General features: G+C 44.1%; 1 protein-coding gene across 1 annotated transcript; it reads right to left on the reverse strand.

Moving 5' to 3' along the window:
* Positions 1–257: 257 nt before the first annotated feature.
* On the reverse strand, positions 258–20,145 carry LOC142805675 (endochitinase-like). Its single transcript, XM_075891205.1, has 10 exons — positions 19,823–20,145; positions 15,809–15,909; positions 14,997–15,233; positions 10,070–10,332; positions 7,813–7,916; positions 6,607–6,730; positions 5,815–6,009; positions 4,180–4,302; positions 2,481–2,788; positions 258–816 (listed from the first exon to the last, which is right to left on the reverse strand). Exons 2-10 carry the CDS (start codon positions 15,897–15,899, stop codon positions 642–644), a joined length of 1,620 nt encoding a protein of 539 aa, XP_075747320.1. The 5' UTR covers positions 15,900–15,909; positions 19,823–20,145; the 3' UTR covers positions 258–641.
* Between the last annotated feature and the right edge of the window lie 581 nt (positions 20,146–20,726).

The following is a 20,726-nucleotide window of genomic DNA, read 5'->3' on the forward strand; positions in this document are numbered from 1 at the left end:
TTATTTATTTATTTATTTATTTTGGCTGTCAATATAATCAGCAATTACAGCAGGCACTACAGATGAAAGTATCTGTTACAGATTTGTAGCTTCTTTTTTTTTTTGAGCTACAAATCTTGTGAAATGAGCCCATGAGTCTCATTTCTCTCTCCCTTTCCCACTCTCTCTCTTTATTACTATTTCTTTCCTCTCTAGATACTATATTTTCAGCCCCAATGTGTCGTATAGATACAATATAGCAAAACATTAGCCCGCCATACAGTGAAAAAATGTTTATTTGCTTGCTGTTTTTTTCTAATTTAGTAATCGAAGCCATTCACAACGAAGCACTTCAGCACAGTTTCAATCCCGCAGAATGAATCACGTGCTTGTACTTCTCATGGACACATCTGTAAATGCCCAAAGATAGGATTGATTGCGTCACACTTCACGGAAAGTGCTAGGCGTTCCGCAATGGCAATGACAATAATAGATAGCGCACAGCAAAATAAAACTCATCAAGAAATGTAATTTCTATATATCACACGTTCTCTTTGACTTTCAGCACCGGGGTACGCCGTCTTCCCTGTTGGACATTGACGGAAAAGCTCTCGATGACGTTGCTTCGTCATGGCACAGTAGGCCTCGGTTAATCGGTGTCGTCATTTAATCCTGTCGTCTTCTTCTTCGTCCTCTTCTTGCGCCTCGTACTTTGCGGAAAGACATTCGGCGCGGTTGGCGTCCTGCGGCCAGTTGCAGATGTTTCGGTCAATGTCCCAAACGGTGCCGCCGAGGCAGCTTCGCAGCATCGGCTTGCCGTGACCACACTGGTAGAACCTGCAAAGAGTCGCGGAGGTTGCTATGACGTGAAGTAAAAAGGAAGGGCGCCGATGAAAGCTTTCCACATTGAGCTTTGCTCTATGTCCGTACGCGAATCTACCAACTGTGCTTACAGTCTGTTAGACGAACTGTCTATATAGAGATGTGTATATTGTAGCGATGCTGAGGCACACAGGTTAAAAAACAAGCGTATTTATTAGGGCGAACTTGTGCCCACGATTCTAAAGCCTATGGTCGACAAGTCCAAGTAGCCGAGTGGCACAGATCCAACTATCTTACTCTTCCTCGTTGCCGGAGCGCGCGAACGCGTGGCGCATGCCAGCCGGGTCTTGCTTGTGCTCGTGCCACGATGACTGTGGTGGGCTACTTGAACGTGGTAAACCTGTCGCAGCAATATAAACTCCGAATTTGTATAGGCTTGAATCGGTGTATGGCTATAGCTACTGCCACCAGCACATGTATGACCATGGAAGTAGCCAAGTTCCTATATCAAATTTTTATTCAATTCGATTCAATTTTGTTCAACATCTGAGAGATGTTTGGTGCACAAACAAAAAGCCTGAGAAGGCTTTACTAGACCCGTGCACCGGAGTATGGCATACAGTGGTGTGAATCACAGCAACAGAGATATACAGCAACACATAAAGGAGAACATAAAAATCACAAAGGAAGTACGTATAGGCATGAATAAAGGAAAAACCATATATACATATCAGAACTACAAGAACATTTCTAGATTACGATTCTTAATAATTCAAATATTTAGGCTGTACATATCAAAACAATTGGAAATTCACTAAATTTCAGATCAAAATACCTATGTGCAGTACATTGAAAAAAAAAGCAATCACAGTTGCACATACATATTGCGTAACTCATTGAAAACCATTTAAGTTTTGTCTGTATCGTGTTAGATAGGTGCATTTAGTAGCTATAGTATAGGCAATGTATACCTAGGTCACTGCCATTCCATGATGTGCAGTTCTGATCGTGTGCGCACAAGGGGAATGGGGCGGGGTAGAGGGTAGGTAACTGACCTACCATCGAAAGGGGGTGCCAAGTCTGCTCCGTACCTTTATCAATGCAGACTTATACTGCAATCGTTCAAAGTGCGGGACTATGGTCGTGCAGCTGTCAGACGACAATGTCAGGCGACGAGGTGCTTTCGTGTTACATTCTATAAACTGTTCACTTCCTTACTTGCCCCCAAAAATCCGAAGAGGAAAGGCAAGCCATTAATGGGAAGCATGTCGTGACTTCGTTTACATTTTCATTTCAGACGCGATCGGCAAAGAAGGAGGGGAGTGGGTGGGGCTTCTCTTTTTGCTAGTTAAGAACTCCTTGTACGCATGTGATTAGGATCACGCGTTTAACTGCAAACTATACACTGTGAATGTGGAGTGATCTGATACTGTTTTTTCATAAACTGTCTTCTATCAACATTAACATGTCAAAGTATGTGCCCCACTTGCAGTGGTCGGTTACAGGCTGGAGGTGCCCGTTTTTCGCGAAGGTTGTTTTCTAAGTACTTCTTCACACTATTTTAAAAAAGACATAACTATAGGCATATACATGTACGCTTAGTTTCTCTGCGTAAACTCGCGAAACTCCGCCATCTAGGCGCAAGTGGTTGCATGCAGCGGCGTAGCCCGAAAGCTTACTTGGAGCAGTCCGTCTCGTGTGGGTAGAACTGCCACGCGTTGTCCGCGCAGTCGGGCATGCTCCCTGGCGGAGGTCTCGGCCTCGGCTTGGCGGTCGTAGTGGTCGTAGTAGTCGTCGAAGAGCCGCCTCCCACGTGCGTGTCCGTTGGGACTCTCTCGGCCGTCGGCACCCGGTATCCGCTGATGGCCTTGTGGATGATCGTCATAAGCGGGTTCTCCCGACCTTCGCTGCAGTCGCCCCGGTAGTCGTCCATGTCCACGGCCCACACCATCGCGCCGCCGTAGCCTTCTTTCTTGATGTAGTCCATCTGCGCGCGGGCACAGACGACGGATGTGCGTCGTGCTCAGCGAATCGGCGACCGACTTGATTGTCGTTTTGGCTTCTGCTCTCTTGATATATGTATTACTCGGGATATCGTACCGATACGCCTTTGTTAGAGACCACGTGCACTACTATTCTTACTATTCGAGCAAACATGCAGAATTGGTAACAGATATAGCTCTATACGTCACACATATATATAGTCACGGTAAAAACGTTTCGTGTGGTGTATGTGTTCTTGACATAAGTGGGATCACTCGGCTACGACGTATCCTGTTTGTGCCTTGGGCCGAGCGCGTCCATGCTCCTGGCGAACGATGACCGATATTACCGCCATTTTAAAGCGCTATCTATCTTCCGATTTTAGAATATGTGACATGTTTTCTGTATGGCTTTTCACAATTATTACCGACATCACTATTTCTGTCTGTGTTATCCATGTCGCATTTGCTGCGAAGAGTTCTGTACGCCGATATCTGCTTTAGACCTGGTAAATAGGCCAGCAGTTTGTAATAATAATAATAATAATAATAATAATAATAATAATAATAATAATGTAACGTTGGAAGAGCCGGCAGCGTCTGATAACAACGTGTAAAGAATTCGCGCAAAAAAAAATAATAAAGTGCTGCTACTAATCAATTACCCCCATAATGTATTAGCTTACTTTCTTCTGTATTTAAAATGAAATTCGTCGGCGTAGATTCCCACTGTTTCTTCCCCATTGCCTATTATTCCCCATTATTTATTATATTCAGATACTGTGTACCTTAGCAGGCCTTTACCGAAATGAACAATGAGTACATAGGTACAATTCTCAACATATCATAAGATAATGCAAAGCACAGTTATCCCACTTCAACACTGTGTGTTATGCGACAAAGTTCGGTACGCATTTCTTTTAAAAAAAAGAAACAAATAACACTCATTGTTACGCCCGTAAAGAAATCTCCGTATAGAAACAATATAGCGATGTAGCAGCATATCAAAGTACGTAGCTTCTAGATTGTTAAACTAACTTATTTGATTTTTATATGGGTATTTTATGAGAATAAATCACTGCCCTTCGTCATATATGTAGAACCCGTAATTAAAAATAAGAGCCTTTGATTGCAATGCATATTTTTTTTTATTGTTTTTGTTATCTGCCCCAAATTTTTCCTAAAGGCTCACGCAACAAAATTCACCGTAGTGAACACACACCAAGCAGCCCGATCTCCTACACTTTTTCGGCCACTTCGGTAAAAGGCAAGGTAGTATCTTTGCTGAAACGATCCGGATCTCTCAGGAAAAAAAAAAAAGGCCAGTTTGAGAGCCTTATTTGTTTGTTCTTCCTTTCTTTAGTATGCGACAGCAGAGCATGCCCAACGGCCGTACCTTGATCGCGATGCTCTCCTCGTCTTCGTAGCCGACCCACTGGTCGTCCTTGTAGGCGTACGGGCACTTGCCCATATCGTCCCACTCGCGCGTCCAGCCTTCCTTGAGCACGTTCTCGCACACCTGGGCAAGCAAACACGTGAAGGCGCAGCACAGTAGTAGATTCAAGCAGGTGTGTATACAAGTAGGAAAGGAAGAAGAAAATCGATGGCCGTCCTGCAATTGTCTAGCTCGAGTAAGTGACACCTGAACGCGGCCATCGGTCAGTAAGGGAGGAGTGTGATGAAAGACAGGTTATATGTGTAGATGTACTGGCTATATACATAAGTACAGGGAAGGACGTAACGCCTCATAATTTTCTTGTGGAAGTAACCTCTTCGTGAAAGTGGTGTAAGATCTTGGTGATTACTCAATGATTGTTTTTTTTTTTTCCTTCCTTATGTGGTCAAGCTAACACTCAGCCGCACAAATTTCACGGCTACTGTGTGCAACCCGCCTTGAAATCGAACAATCTTAACACACATTATAACACACGAGAATAATAAAAAAACATCTGCGACGAATACACGTATGTGTTGCAGAGGGACTTAATAGGCACCAATTGACAGGTAGAAAATTTTTCTAAAGAATAAAATTTTCTACACATAAAAAAATATTAGCGCATTGTCTAATTAAAGATAAATTATACTAAAGCAACTATCACAAACGCATAAAAAAGCCCCTCAAAAAACGCGCCTTTTTTGTTCATTGAACAAGCTTAGTCTCACAAATACTACTTTTGAAAGTGGTATCACTTACTTAATGGTGTTTACAGGGTATTTTTGTCCATGATGTCATAACTATCATCATTCAGCTCACAGGCGTCAGTTAGAGATCATTCAGAGAGATGAGAGTACTTCGAATAATTCACTTCAATTTATGTTTTGATGTCAAGGCTCAAAAGGGCACTAAAGAGTGAAACTATCTTTTTTACATATTAGTTAAGTATAATTTCACGATCCCGATATCGCCACTTTTACCGCTACACGACCCTAGGTCAACGAGAAAACGAATGAAAAGAATATACGGGTGGAGACGCCAACTCGAGATCCCAGCACCAAACCCCGTGACGTCATAGATTTTGAAAGACATGAACAGGTTTTCACGGAGTTTTCAATTGGTACGAAATCAGTACATCGTAATATTTGGGTACCATAAACCTAGCGTACGAAGTTTCAAAAACATTCATCGTGCCTGCCAATGTCCCGAAAGCACCCCAAAACACATTCGAAATGTCTGACGTCACACTTTGAGATTTCGGCACAAAATTTAAAGAATGAAACTTTAACCTCTATTTTATCCCCTAATAATGAACTTATGGTATTGAAACATGAGGTTTTCGAATACTCAGAGTAGGTTGTCAATATAAATCAAGTCATTGTTTCTCTTTAGTGTCGAACGCATACAGTGAGCCCGACACTTTAGTGAAGAAGCATCTGTTTACTCGAGTGACGTGAAGGTGAACGTAAATTTTATTTTCGAAGTGATAAGATTCGAGTCCAACTAGAGAAACACCAGCTACACGAATCTTTTTTTTTTTTCAATTTAGTAAAGGAAAGGTACATCACACGTTGGACGACAATAGTGCACAAATACCTCGAAGTAGGCCTGGAAGCCGGTAGCGTTGGTGAAACGGCCGGGTGCCCCTCCGTCGAGCCATTTCTTGACGGGCGCGCGGAGCCCGTGGTTGTCTCGGCTGCCCAGCGTGTAGGTACGGCCGTAGAGGGGCACGCCTACGATCAGCTTGTGCCGTGGGGCGCCACGGTCCGCCCACAGGCGTAGGCCGTCGTGCTGCGAACGTGCGCCCACGAGGTTTAAGTACCCGATGTGTTTGTTAGCTCGCGAGCGTAGTACGTCATTCATTGACCAGTCGTCTTTGCTAAACATATGTTCCGTGACAGTCTTGGTTGAAATTTCGGGAGTGATGCCACCGGAACCGAAAAAACAGAGCTCTTCATTCGTAAGCTATTTTATCTTTTTGTACCCACATGCAGCGGGTGCTTTTATTTATTTATTTATTTATTTATTTATTTATTTATTTATTTATTTATTTATTTATTTATTTATTTATTTATTTATTTATTTTAAAACTTGTTGCGAACGCGAAAGCCATCAGTGTGGGTAAAATAATTTAGGTCGGCAAAAGTGTCACTGTCTTTTAAATTAAACGATACAGCTTTGAGCACACAACTGGGAGAAACTGCAAAACGCGTCTTCAAAAACTCAGCTTTGAACAGTACAAGGACAGACTGCCCTGGCGTGACATTCGGTCCTTGGTCAGTGAACATGCTTAACTGCACGACTTCTGTGCGATAAATCGATGCCTTCATGGATCGTGTTCGCCTTACAGTAAGTAACTGATAGCAAACGTAAAGGTGAGCAGCTTACAACGTTCAGCTTCTCGTAGGACCACTGGTCAAAGGGTCGCTTGAAGAGTGGGCTGTGCACGTCAGCGAAGCCCGCCCAGTTGCCGCGCAGATCATACGACATGACATGGATGTGGTCCAGCAGCCTGAATGACGGAAGCGGTGAGAGGTGAAAAAATATACACGAAGAATATTTTCAGGCACTTATATAAATATTGCATTTTTTGCGCTATAGGTAGGTTCATATAATAAAGAACACCAGCACAGAGTTCCAGCGAGCCCTTATTTATTGAGGAGGGCCCAGAATGCGGGTCCCGCATCTCATATTCAAACGGAAATCTTCTAGCGAGCAACTTCTGGTCTCCTGTAAATATCATGTGCCTCCAAGTTGACGATTTGGCCGTGATTCCTCGCTTCAAAGTACAGCACTTTAAAGTTGCGAAGCTAGTCTCTTTTTTTTTTTTGTCTTCTTGCACAGGAGATACAAAAATACAAAGGAATTGGCTTGCTTCAAAGCTTTAGCAAACGTATCTAATCTCTTTATTCTTACGGTTTCTCTTGTTTTTTTTTTTTTATCACTGACATTTCCTTTTTTTTTTTACTGTGATGAAAACTATCAGAATGGCCAATGACTCTGTAATTGATGGGCTTCCATAGTATTATTGCTAGTGCACCATCTGGACCGGTTGGTTTTGGTTGTGTGTACCTATGTAACATGATACTGGAATACAGAGGCCTAGTCAGAAACGTCTCCTGGTAGGGGAGGGGGGGGGGTGAGTTGACTACCTTTTGGTTATCTTCGTCCGTGTGCTTGTGTGTATAAACAAGAAAATTTTTGAAGACCATGGCAGGAGGAGGTTCGTGCCCCCTCTTACCTTGTGTTTTACCAGCGCTAGCGAACAAGAACACGAACTAGTAAAAGCAAAGTTTATTTCAAGTTTAGCGTTATTGGTGTTTTCTTTTTATTCGTCCCTGTCCCTGTTCGCCTATATGCCCAGTACCAATTTACGTAGCTGTACCATCACAGTGCAATCGTTATGGCCGGCGGAGGAAAGGGTATGCTACTTCTTTATGCTTTCTTCGACTGCATGCCAACAGCTGTAGGAATAAAAACTATAACAAAAAAACGCCACAATTTATTAACTCCTATTACCCTTCAGCCTAATGTCTTCCGTGGTATATGAACGTACTTAACTCGCAGTGACGTGTTTACAGCAGGAGTGCTCACCTTCCGAGTTCCTCGACCTCGTAGCCTTCGTCGAGACGAAACTTGGCCACAGGAACGGCGCACGTGATGAGGAGCTTGTGCTCGTCGAACACGGCCCTCATTTCCTGGGAAGATGATGGCACGTGACTCACTTGAGACAATGCAAGCGCAGCATTTGTCAAGCAAAGATTGAAAAGCAAGTGCATTACACCGCGTCCACTTGAGCAATACATGTACGCAAAGCTGCGTAACACTATAGTGGGCTCTGCAAGAGGAAAGAGCTGGACAACACCTACTTATTCATCTGGCGTTTATTTTAACAGTCCTCCCGCTGCCCGCCATTTGCATTATTTAGAGAGGGAGAGAAAGAGAGAGGTAATACGGTTGAGTAGAAGGCAGAAAGGTTAACCAGAAGAAAATTTCCGGCTTGCTACCCGGCACTGGGGAAAGGAAAATTGGCGTGAAAAGGTAAGGAGGGAAAGGTGTGGTTCAAGAAAAGAAAATAGAAAACGCTTGAACACCAAGCACGGGAGCTTCACAGTCGTTTCGCGAGTCAGATGACCGCAGAAACTTCAGCAGGGTCATAGCACCGTAGGGACACTATGGCGTAACCGCCGTCCAGACCAGACCTTGCTCCTCACTGCTTTACAATTTAGCGATAATAACCTTGTTCTTGCTAGCACTGGCACTTTACATTCGTGACGGCCTGTTTCGCGATACACTTTTACTAAGCTGCTGAGGTCGTCCGACAAGAGAACTCACATATCTTCGTTACCTGCCGACTAGCTTTTAAATTTCGCAGAATGGAACTTCTTTCCCATCATCTGCCGGAATACGTGTACCAGCGTGCTGGTATACGTGATAGATCTCATTTTTTTTTTCTTGCAGTACGCGCATCTACGAGAAACGGCCCAGTGAGATCTATCTATCTATCTATCTATCTATCTATCTATCTATCTATCTATCTATCTATCTATCTATCTATCTATCTATCTATCTATCTATCTATCTATCTATCTATCTATCTGTCTGTCTATCTATCTATCTATCTATGTCTATAATTAGTACGTTTTTTTCCTCTCTCTTTCTCTTTTATAACGCGGCGAAGGTCGCCGTATCACGACTTGACGCTAATATAAATAACATCGAATATGACATTTCGAGGTGAACTTTAGTACCAAGGTAAAATATGTTACGTTCGATATTTTTCATAACTAGCATTGTGTCATCTATGTTTTTACATACAAAAAAGCGTGAGCCATATCTTATCTAATTACGAATACAAACTGGCGCAGCTGAATGTGGCTGATGGAGACAAGAAAGTACAGAGCTAACACGAAAACAGACGGGAAATTAACGACATGAGTGCTGCTGATCAGTGTGGTCACTTTGTTTGTCATGAGGCTTAATTGTCGAACTCTTTCAAAACACCTAATTTTCACGAACGGTAAAGGAATGGAATGAGCTCCCAGCCGATGTAGTGGAACGCACGACCACAGCAGGTTTCATTTTGACACCTAAGCTTCATTTTAGAACGCTATAAGTGCACGAATTGATTGATTGATTGATTGATTGATTGATTGATTGATTGATTGATTGATTGATTGATTGATTGATTGATTGATTGATTGATTGATTGATTGATTGATTTGTGGGATTTAACGTCCCAAAACCACCATTTGATTATGAGAGACGCCGTAGTGGAGAACTCTGAAAATTTCGACCACCTGGAGTTCTTTAACGTGCGAATTTACTGATTTCTTTTTTCAATGTTCACTCATACATTTCTACCTGTATTTTTTTTTTGTTTTCGTTTTCTTTTGACGGTACATAATTTAGGTATCGGTTAACTTATATGTAATAGACGTATTAAAAAAATCGGCATATATTCCCTCAGTTTATGTGTGTAATGTGTTATTACTATTTAGAATATAATGGCTACAGTGCAGTTATGTGCTGCTTCGATTATTCATATAACTGAATATATTATTGGTATTGAAAAATACTCACTGTGCAGCATGCTTTTACCATTTTTTTTTGCGTACTGTGTAAGTATACACCTTCCTCTTTGTATCTGCGCTGCTTACAGCCTTTTTAGGCTATAGCTGTATTTTGCAAATAAACATAATTCTTTACAAAGACTTATGTCAATACACTAAAACTACCACGAGCAACTTTCGATATTCGGAAACAGTTACTTTGAAAAGAAAAGCGAAGAAGGCAAAAAAGTGATTCCCGGTGGATGCTCGTCGATCGGGACTTTTGAGATACCCCGTACCTTGACGAGCTTGAGGAAGTTGTCCTTGTCGGAGAACTTTCCCTGGCGGTCACTGGCACCCGGGTACTCCCAGTCGAGGTCGAAACCATCGAAGCCATACTTGAGCACCCACTCCAGGGCGCTCTGCACGAACACCTTTCGTCGAGATTGGCTGCTCACCATGTCCGAGTACTTCTGGCCACCCTCGTCCCAACCTCCCACAGCCAGTAGAGTCTTCAGGTGTGGGTGGCGTCGCTTCAGGGACACAAATCGGCTCAGGCCATCTGCATGTCATTCATTCATTCATTCATTCATTCATTCATTCATTCATTCATTCATTCATTCATTCATTCATTCATTCATTCATCCATTCATTCATTCATATAGATATTAGTGTCACCGCGATAGTGTATACAGTGGTTAGAATGCTTGCCGCTCGTAACTTAGATGCCAGCCAAACACAGTAAACGGGCCTATAGCATTTCGATGGAAGAGAAATGCTATAGGTACGTGTACTGTGTTTTGTTTATGCACGTTAATGAACACCACATGGTCTGGTTTTCCAGAGTCCTTCACTACAAGGTGCATAATTATCATATTGTGGTTCGGGAACGTAAAACCATATTATATTCATTCATGCGTATACTAACTTATATGTCATCGTACAGAATCACTGACATAGCTTTCTTTTTTAACTATTTCTTGTTCACCATGTCTGATCAGCACAGCTTTAAGCGCCGATAGATAACAACAGACGACAATGCATCTTACGTGTAATAAATGTGAGAGCGCAAGAAAATATATTTGCATGGCACTTACATGGGACTTAAATGCATATATTGTGATAAATAGTGGGTTCAATATCATTAATTAAGCATATGACTTTCAAGGAACTATTACGTAAAGAAATTTAGGCCCCTACATAAAGGCCCACCAAATTCCCTGTTTCGTTGAAGTGCTCTTCACCGTTGATATTTAAGGCATAAAATAGCTGTTACGCCGGCTTCAAATCGTTAGCTTCTAGGCGTACGGGAGTTGACACTAAATGTTCAATTGCAACCGAAGAAGCCAATTAAAAATTAGGCTAAAGAAATCAGGAGTGGTACGGAAGTTGTCTTATGGAAAGTGTAGGAATAATCAGGGTTATGTAAACAAATTTGGCCGGGCTTTTATTCGAAAGTTATTGCCTTATTAGATTTCCCAGCATTTATTGTTTGGAGAATAATGACAACAATGTATTATATTGCTGTGTTGTTCTGCCATAGGCATTATTTTTTGTTTGCTTTATGAGCGTCCTATACTTATCATTCTCTGCTAAAGGATATCGACATCATTTTTAACTACCGTGGCAGCTAAGTGGCCATAGAGCTGCAGCGCTGAGCCTGATCTGATATGTTCGGTCTGTACACGGTGGCCGCATTTAAAAGGGCCGTGAACAATTCACTACAGGTGAGCAATAAACAACTGAACTGCACAGCCTATGATTTCCGCGCTGAGAGTAATTAAGTAGATTTTGAGATAAAAACACACAGTATTTAGGTTCATGATTGTATTATTTTTAATAAAGAAGACTGAAAAAGAAAATATACAGTTTATGGCCGTCTTCTTTTAAGCACACCAGCCTTCATCAAAGTCGGTAAATAGGCACCGAATATAACAATTTCTTTAGTTTCTCATGCAATTTAACCTCGTTATAACAAACAGTGATGTAGTGAATTATTCGTTATAACGCACTAAATAATAAATTTGGTTGGTCGCGTTCAGTTTCAGTGACATTTATACTTTCTGTAACGAAATCAAGAACGCGAACGTCGCCGTTGTATCGACTGCAACGAACAAATATTGGGTTGGCGCAAAAGCTCTAAACGATGGTAGAAATAGCAAAAAAATCTGGAGACCCTAAAGCTTAGTCTTTGGGAGTTCAATGCTATAGTGATCTTCTGTTCCTTGCGCGTACTTCAAACACTTAGTGCATGACCCTTTTTCGAACTTCCTACGCACCCACTAAGCGGCCTTAAGAAAACATGCTGGTACAGTAGCGTGTGTGCCTTTTAACGCGATAGCGTTAGAGAGCTCGCGTAGCAGAAATACCACCTTTGGCGTCGGCCCCGATGGTTGTGAGCGAAAAATCATCTGTGCGTCGATGAGCGAAAAAGCAAGTTACAGAGATAGCCGCAGGAGGCCGCTACTTGTCCGTGCGTGCGCACGTAATCACACTGGAAAAAGCGGCGCATTCGAAGAAAAAAAGTGCTCAAGGTCACGAGGCGTGGTAGTTTCTTTGCCCCTGCCACCCCTCCCTGCTTAGCTTCCAGCGCTTTCGTCGGGACGAGAGAAGTGGTAGTGCAATTGCAGCATGCGACGAACCTTTGTAACTCCACTCATACTGGACGGATTCATAAAATTTCTGTGGCGTTGAATTTGTCAGGCAATAAGCTCTTCTTTTGAATTCATTCTATGGTTACTTGAAAAAGCGTTTTAGGGCCCCTTCAGCACGTTTTGTTCGACAAATGTGACGATGAAAACGAGCTCATTCGGCGATTTGTAGGCACATTTGGGAAGCCGCAAACTACGTCGACAAAGGCCGGGATAGTGCAGCCATTGCCGCTAAAAGCACACAGGAACTTTCTAACAGCTCTAAAAATGGACAACTATGTCCATCTAGCGGAAAACATATTCTGCCTTTCCAGAGGCGTTGATCAAGCAAACAGCAAGCGCTAGATAATGTTCTGCTATCCATGAGGCATTGTGAGACTCTTTATGGCCTCCGAGAGGGCGAGCGCACGGCATGAATCTTGGAGGTCATGCGACTCTTGCCTTAGATCAAAAACCTGTGTGTACCATTGGAGGCGAAAATGGTGTAGGCCCGTGCACTCAGATTTGGGCGCACGTTAAAGAACCCCAGGTGGTCGAAATTTCCGGAACCCTCCACTACGGCGTCTCTCATAATCATCAGTGGTTTTGGGACGTTAAACCCCACATATCAATCAATCAATGTGTGTACCATTCGCACACGCGCACTGGTATGATCTACTGGGTGCGTGTGTGTGTGCGTGCGTCTGTGTGTGTATGTAACAAAACATAATAATAAGTACGCCCTTAGCGGTTGAAGGGCTCACTGGGGGCCGGATTTCGCATTCAACTCTTAAAGACGAAGCTTAAGGGTCACCCAATATTTGTAGTGGGTTACTGGCTTTAAACCACGAGGTCATTATGATAATAAACTGTTCTGCAAAATTAAGCTGCAGAGTTCCAAAACTAAATTACTACACGCATAAAGCTAGTCTGGCTCCTTCTCATCTTTGCTCATTTTGTAACAAGGATGAAACAATGGAGCGTTATTTTTTATCCTGTAGTCGGTTCAAGTCACTGAGGAAAAACATTCTTGAAGCTGCTTTTAATAAAATTAGATTGGATTTCATTATTTATTATGTTCTCTCCTTGGAAGCCTCCTCAACAGGTCAGTGTCACCGCAATATCTGTTCTACTGTAAAAAGATTCTTGATTGAATAAACGTAGTCTTGATTACAAATCTCAAAATTAGTAAAATATTATTTCTTGTGACCATATTGTAATTCATTAGATTTAAAAGTAATATGTTCTCCCCTACATCTAATTACTCGTTTCTTCACCAAACCCCATATCCCCATAAAAAACTCGAAATTTCAAAACTTCCTTGCCCTCCACTACGGCGTCTCTCATAATCATATGGTAGTTTCGGGACATTAAACCCCACATATATCAATCAAATCAGGAATAGAACTCAATCATTCTGCGTGGAAACCAAGCATTCTACCACAGAGCCATGTCAGGCCTTGGAGCTGCTTTTTAAATTGACCCTAACGTTCGTGAGACGTCAGTTGTGGTTACAGAGCTGGCTATCTGATTTTATAACGCTTACATATGTATTCTTTTGACACAGCTGGCACATCGGGTTATTGCAAACTGTAGTTGGGTGCCATGCACCTTTCTTCCTTCTTTTGTCCTGTGTCTCAGGTATTTTACGCACTATGTGTTTAGAGAAATGTCATTAGTTAATTGTGTGCTGGAGTTTATCTATGTAGCATTGTCTCGAACTACCATCCTTGTGAATACCAGTGCTTCATATCAGCTTAACGCTTCTGGTGCAGCTAATACTCACGTTCCTGTTGGCATCATCGCGCAAGTGCAAACTGGTTATAAAACGTCTGCAACTCTTCAATATATATCTGTGCGTGCAACATTTACACATATATTTAGCGTCATTTTATGACTTGTCACTGAATAAAGAAATTGCAACATGGTCACCTTCTCTCCGCATGCTTCGCATAACGTTGATTCCCAAGATACGTGGGATCTGCCAATTTTTATTGTTTTATTTGCATCGTTCATGATTTTCGCTCACGCATAGGATGATTTTTTATTCAATACCAATGACGCTGAGGCGCACATACACCGACGCCAACACCGACGCCGACGCCGGAATTTCTGCGAAACGAGCTCTTTAACGCTATCGCGTTATAAGTATTTACAGACAACTAACAACCCCGTTTTTATTTATTCGCTTGAAAGCAGAGCAAATAACCAAAAGTGGATTTGACTACTCGCGACAGCGTATGACTTAAAATTTGAAATGCCGCAGGGCTACAGGTGATTATTTTGTTTGTAGAGAATTTAAAAAACTGTATAAGTGTGTGTTTTGGCATCTAGGATTTCTTGGGTACCATATTTGCCGATTTTACAGAGTCGATCTTCATACTACTACTACAACGAATGCCAGATATAACGAACTAATGTCCCGGTACTGCTTCCTTATAATGACTTTCGACTGTACCTACATAAAATATCTCCATCTCCATTAGGACTGAACAAGTAGATATGCCTATTAAGCACCAATTAATCATGACCTTCTTTTAGCTCGGGTGACCATAGAAAAAGGCAACTGTGACGCGTATGTTTTCTCAGCACTGACCTTTTCCGAGGTCGAACTCCTCGTCGATATGGGTGACCTTCCAAGTGGAGTTGTCCAGCCCGACGAACGAGTAGATGAGGTGGGTGCAAAGGTCGGTGGGTATGTCTTCAATGTCGTAAGTCATGGGCCAGGGCCGCTTGTAGGCCCACGTCTGGTAGTAGCACACCACGACGCCGGGCCTCGCCTTCTCGACGCTCGCGCCGCCGTCCAGCCGGTTGCCAGTGGCGCCTGAGGTGCCTGCAAAAACACACGCATCGAAAATACTGCTTCAGCGTCGCTTCTATGACGTCACGCCTGTATCAGTACAAAGGGTATTCCGCCCAGTTTTGCTTTCTCTCTTTTGTTATTTTGTCGAGTGTGTGAATAGCAGTGCTTGGCAGCGTGCTCCGAAAAGGCTGCTGGATATTTTACGAGCTTCAAAGCAGCAGTATCAAAACGAGATTGGAAAATCTTTCCCAATTAATGGTTACAGTGTGCTATTGAAGGGATTGTCCCTACGGAGCTCGCCATGGCCAGGTTCCTTAGAGCGGTAAATCAAAGTTTCTTCACTCAAGCAATGACAAATGAATCAAAGGGGCAACTGGCACCTCTGCAAAAGAAGTCGATGAACAAAAGTACCTCTTCAGGTGCTATTGCTCAAAGCGAAATCAACCGTTAGAAAGGGGATGTGGAGAAGGGAGGGGGGCAACACGGATTGTCGTTCATGCTTTCCCTGTGGTACGATGGCACCTCTTTTGCATCTAACGGATTCCACGTTTTCTAGAAAAGAGGGACTACGGTATTACCAGATGAAGCAAACAGCGGATGCTTACCATTGGTCAGCGCTGCCGACGCCCTAATTGCCACAGAAGCGGAGGACAGGCCCACCGCGGTCGTTAGTAGCAGCAGCAGCAACATCATCATCGGGGGGCTCCTGGAAAAAGGGGACAGTGTCGTGGTTCGACAGCCGCGCTGCAATTTGCGCCGCCTTCGGGACCGTCCGACTCAGCAGCAAGTGAAAGCCGAAACGTGTGGTGCGCCCGATCGCTGGGGCACTGTCTTTTTCTTTCCCTTGTACCTGCGGCGCTTTTTATAGGTCGATTAGATTTCGCGCAATGACCCGTTACCTGCGCCGGCAACGGATGCACGACGACACGCACACACATGGAGAGGGACGATGACTTCTTCTCGTGAAAGCTGAGCCACACTCACGCAGACGCTCGGGGAAGGGGAGAGTGTCGGAGATCTGTACAGCCCGAATCGATGCGCGAGGCAAGGAGATGCACCCCGCTCGTCCAGGAATGGGGACAGTCGCCTTCGCCCGTCGCGGCCTCCTCTTCCCTTAACGCGTGGCACGCGCGCCCTTTCAGCCCTTTTGACACGCCGACGGATGATGCGCTCGGCGGTGCATTGTTTTCATGCACGGGTGCATACTTTAGCATCCGCTCACTTTTTCTACATTTCGCTGTTGCTCCTGTTACCCGCTCTACTTCCGTACGCATCACAGTATACTCCTCCTCCATCAGTGACTCCACCTCGACGGCAGCACATCCACGCTTGTCCTCTCAGAATACATCAACTCTAAAACGAACATCTCGGCGAACTGAGTGCACCCGAGTGATTATTCGCCTTCTCTCCGCTGCATCCTTTTTCCGTTGTTTTGCATCTCTGTGTATGCGTGTTCGAGCTAACCACTTTCGCGGTGGCACCATGCAGCGTCCTTTGGCGTTGTACCCCTCATCCACCTGAAAAGAATTCGTCGGAAGAGACGTCGTGCTGTTTGGCGTCACTTTTTTTTTTCCTTTTCGCTTCTTGATGCGTGAGACTCGGCATGCGTGTTAACGAACGATCCGCAAATAGGACGACGCCCGGGCTTTCACAGTGGGCCGGGAGGTTAGCACTCGCCTCCAGTGAAGCCCAAGTGGACGCGTCTGAAAGTGAGGGATGATGAGAGATAGCAGGGTTTCTTTTGTCAGAACAGTACATAAATGGCTTCTGAGCAACAGCCCGGACTCGTAGGCGGGCAAAAAAGCTGTCACTTTGGCTGTCAATGCATTCGGCTCGCCGCTTTCGCATTGCGTGTTTACTAATCGATTATTCGGCGGATGTGAGTCTTCGAAAGCGGGAATTCGAGAAACGCGTAGGTTGACCCTCTCGTCGGGGCTGGGAAACACATCTATATAGAGTCATTGGAAGTGCGCAAAACAATTACAGTAACAATAAATAGTTAAAATAAAAACGCAAGGTGAAAAAAAAAATGAAATGACGAACGTCAAAGGGTTTCAAGCCATGTTTGAAACTTATAAGAATGCGTTAGAGAGTTCGAAGCTTTTGAGTTGGTTATCACGATTTTTTTTTTTCAGGTATGAACGCACGACTAAAGCAACTAAACGAGACCTCCACCTTGTGTGTTGCATATTGAAGTGCAGCTGTGCGCTGTCTTGCGTGGCTGTCGTTGAGCTAGGTTGTGCGGCTGAGTGTAGTTCGATGCAACAATACACTATTGCATACCCTTTTATCAAAATGGTCGTGGCCAGTTCGCAAGGGAGACCGAAATTTCCATACGGGTCTGACTCGTGGTGCTTAATTACGCGTCTCGAAAATTCAAAATTTAACCTTATTCTTATCGTCCACCGCTCTTTCTGTAAGGTCGCTGTTTTCAAATCTATTTGAGGCCCTCGCATTATACTGGTCGGTATCCTCTCAATAAATCTCGGCCGCGCACTTTTTTTCTTTTTAAACGTAAGCAGACATATTGATTGTCATCATGCGGTTGAACTGCATGATGCACATACGTGAAATTTGTGCGAATGTAAACAACCACCTTGCTGCGTTCCTCGCACGTTGAAGAAACGAAAGATTGATATCCTGATAGTTTAGGAGGTTGTTGCACGTTTGGTTCACATATAACTATTATACGAATACGATTTATGAATATATACTGACGGAATGAAGAGATTCGGGATCTGAGGCCTCTCGCGTTCCACTGCAGTATCGACGCTTGTCGGACCTCGTTGCGGAAGGAGAAAATTGGTCGAGCCATGGCTGCTACTGGAGACTTGAAAATACCCACATTTACACCGACGGATCGGTCTTGGCTGACAGCTCCACAGGTGCTGTTGTCATCCCGACGTACCAGGTCACTACAAAGTTCGAACTGTCGCATAGGACAACATTCACAGCAGCGGAGCTCACCGCCTTACGTGCGGCTATACTTTATATCGCGGAAGCCCGGCCTCAAAAATGGGCTGTGTTCTGCCACTCCAAGGCATACCTTCAGAGCTTGCAATCAGCTTTACGACAAAGGGTGCATCAACAACTAGTGAATGAAATAAGAGAAGTGCTTCACGAAGTTTTATCGAAAGGACATGACGTGGTGTTCCAGTGGTTACCGGGACATTGTGGTATTGTCGGCAATGACCTTGCTGATAATGCTGCCCGATCCGCCCACGCCGACGCCCAGACAACGCCAATTCCATTGTCGAGAACCGACGTTGCAAGGGGTCTTCACTCGTTCGGTAACATTATGTCGGAAACTTGACTGAGTGACCCCAGTGTCGGGAACCGCCGCCTACACAAATTGGACCCATCGAGAGAACTTCAAGTTCCATCGGACCTTTCCCGCCAGGATGCAACTTTACTGTGCCGCCTGTGGTTAGGAGTAGCTTTTACGAAGGCGTACTCCTTTCGCATAGGAATGACGGATAGCTCCCGATGTGAATCGTGCGACACTAACAAGACAATATGACATCTATACTGTGTTCATGTGAACGTTTTGCGAGCGAACGCAACTTGCTACGCGAAACGTTAGAGACACTAGACAGTAGACCTTTCTACGAAGAGAAGATCCTTGGTTCATGGCTGTACGCATCGCAGACCAGCAAAGCGACGCGGGCGTTTCTAAGTTTTTTTAAAGACGACCGGACTACGCGACTGCTTATAAGCGTGCAATGGACAAGGTCACATCTACACACACGTTGCCCTTTACTTCTCTCTCTCTCTCCTCCTTTAATCCCCTCACCCCTTCCTCCAGCGCAGGGTAGCAAACCGGACGTGCGTCTGGTTGACCTCCCTGCCTTTCATTTCTTCCCTTCCTCCTCCCTTGACCGCGCAACTTGACTACAGCATTAATGTTACAAGTTGGTGAGATTAAGTTGTCATATGTGTACAGTACAAGGAGCCCTCCATGAGCAGGTTTCTATTTGTTTCATAATATGGTAGTGCTTTAAGATATTGTCTTGTTCTGGTACATTGAGCTTGTCACTTTTTTTATATACTTCAAAACCGCCATGCCTCCACACTATCGAACATTATCTCTAGTTCCAAGGCATGCAGTGTCACGATGAATGTGCCTAAATAAATCTCAGTTTTGAATATGCAGTATCTCCTGCTTTGTGAAATATAACTTTGTAATAATAACACTTCTCGGGCTAATTGGTGCTAATTTGGGAAACATGACGTTTACGCACTGAAACAGCAGACGCAGCTATAAACACATGGTGTGTCTGTGATCACGATATGTCATTGTTACGATGTGACCTTGTAGATACGATTGGTAGATGTGCGACTTGTAATTATACAGTTTCATCATCGACCCACTGTATAATTCAAATCACACAAAAACACAACCCACCACACCGCACTAAGCCAACAGAAGAATCGAAAGCAAACGTGTAGTGAAATCTATTCGTTAGTGTAATAGACGCAGCGAAATGGGGCAGTTGGGCTAGTTGGCTTGTGTTCAATAGACACGCAATAAATCAAATGACATCTCGTTGCAACGCGGTAAAAGGCCCCGTTGCTTGAAGCGCGAACATATAAGAACAAAACAGGCAATGCCAACGTACCGAGCGGGATGCAGGAACAACTCGTCGTCGGTGCGCCACGAGAAGTCTTCACTTTGTTGAGTGAAATGTCCAGTAGGCGTTCGTTCAAACACTCTCACAGTGAGTTTGTGCAAAGTTCCCCATCGCTTCGATATATCTCCATATCGCACCTTGCCCCTAGACTTTGTAACGGACTCTTTATCAGGTCGCTCACTTGTATGGTTCACTCTTCCATGAAGCGGCCCGTTATAGCGGGCGTAACAATCCTACATGTCCTATAGGCGCTTTCCTCATTCGATTGACCTTGCTTTCTTTTCACCGAGATTCGGACAGGCACGTTTGCGCGTGTGCGCACAACCTACGGGAACGTGTCCGATAAACTGGCGCTGTGCGTGCCGCGAAACCGATATGAAACGGCTGAAAGCAATAAGAGAGACCGGTTAGCCCGGCTTACTCAGGCCCTGGCATTGCGTTGGGCCTCTGCAGATACACGACGCCAACGGTGCCGATATGGCCATTTCACGTCGGCGAGCCTTGCTTGCGGTTAACGATTAATCTGTTGCTGCTAGCTTAGGCAATGGTAGCATGAAAATCTATGAAGCGAGGATGCACTTCTATGCACAAGGATAACTTTTTCCTCTGAACCGTTTTGCCTTTTTGTAGCCGTTAGACGACATAAATGTTAAATGACTGTGGTTCGAAATGCAGAAGTGAACGTAGTTGCCGCGGCATGGTGCGCCACTTGGCAGTGGTCTGGTATTTCAGGCAACCGATCGCATCAAGCAGCTCAGTCTTGGTCGAGTTTGGTCTGACTCGCTTCTTTGGAAGCATGTTAGCCTATTTGTTTGGTGGTCTTGCTCCATGCAAAGTAGGTTAGTGAAGTTCGCCGGTGACACCACTTTGGTCGAGAAAGCCTAAACCGACA

Source organism: Rhipicephalus microplus, chromosome 1 (assembly GCF_043290135.1).
Source record: "Rhipicephalus microplus isolate Deutch F79 chromosome 1, USDA_Rmic, whole genome shotgun sequence".
NCBI classification, from domain to species: Eukaryota; Metazoa; Arthropoda; class Arachnida; order Ixodida; family Ixodidae; genus Rhipicephalus; species Rhipicephalus microplus.

What these genes read in the sequence shown, in the direction of transcription:
- LOC142805675 (XM_075891205.1), bottom strand. Translation starts at nt 15,899, where the DNA reads ATGATGATGTTGCTGCTGCTGCTACTAACGACCGCGGTGGGCCTGTCC. An exon ending in GGAGTTCGACCTCGGAAAAG is followed by an intron (nt 10,333 to 14,996) that starts GTCAGTGCTGAG and finishes AATGACATGCAG; the next exon opens with ATGGCCTGAGCCGATTTGTG. An exon ending in GAGGTCGAGGAACTCGGAAG is followed by an intron (nt 6,731 to 7,812) that starts GTGAGCACTCCT and finishes TCCGTCATTCAG; the next exon opens with GCTGCTGGACCACATCCATG.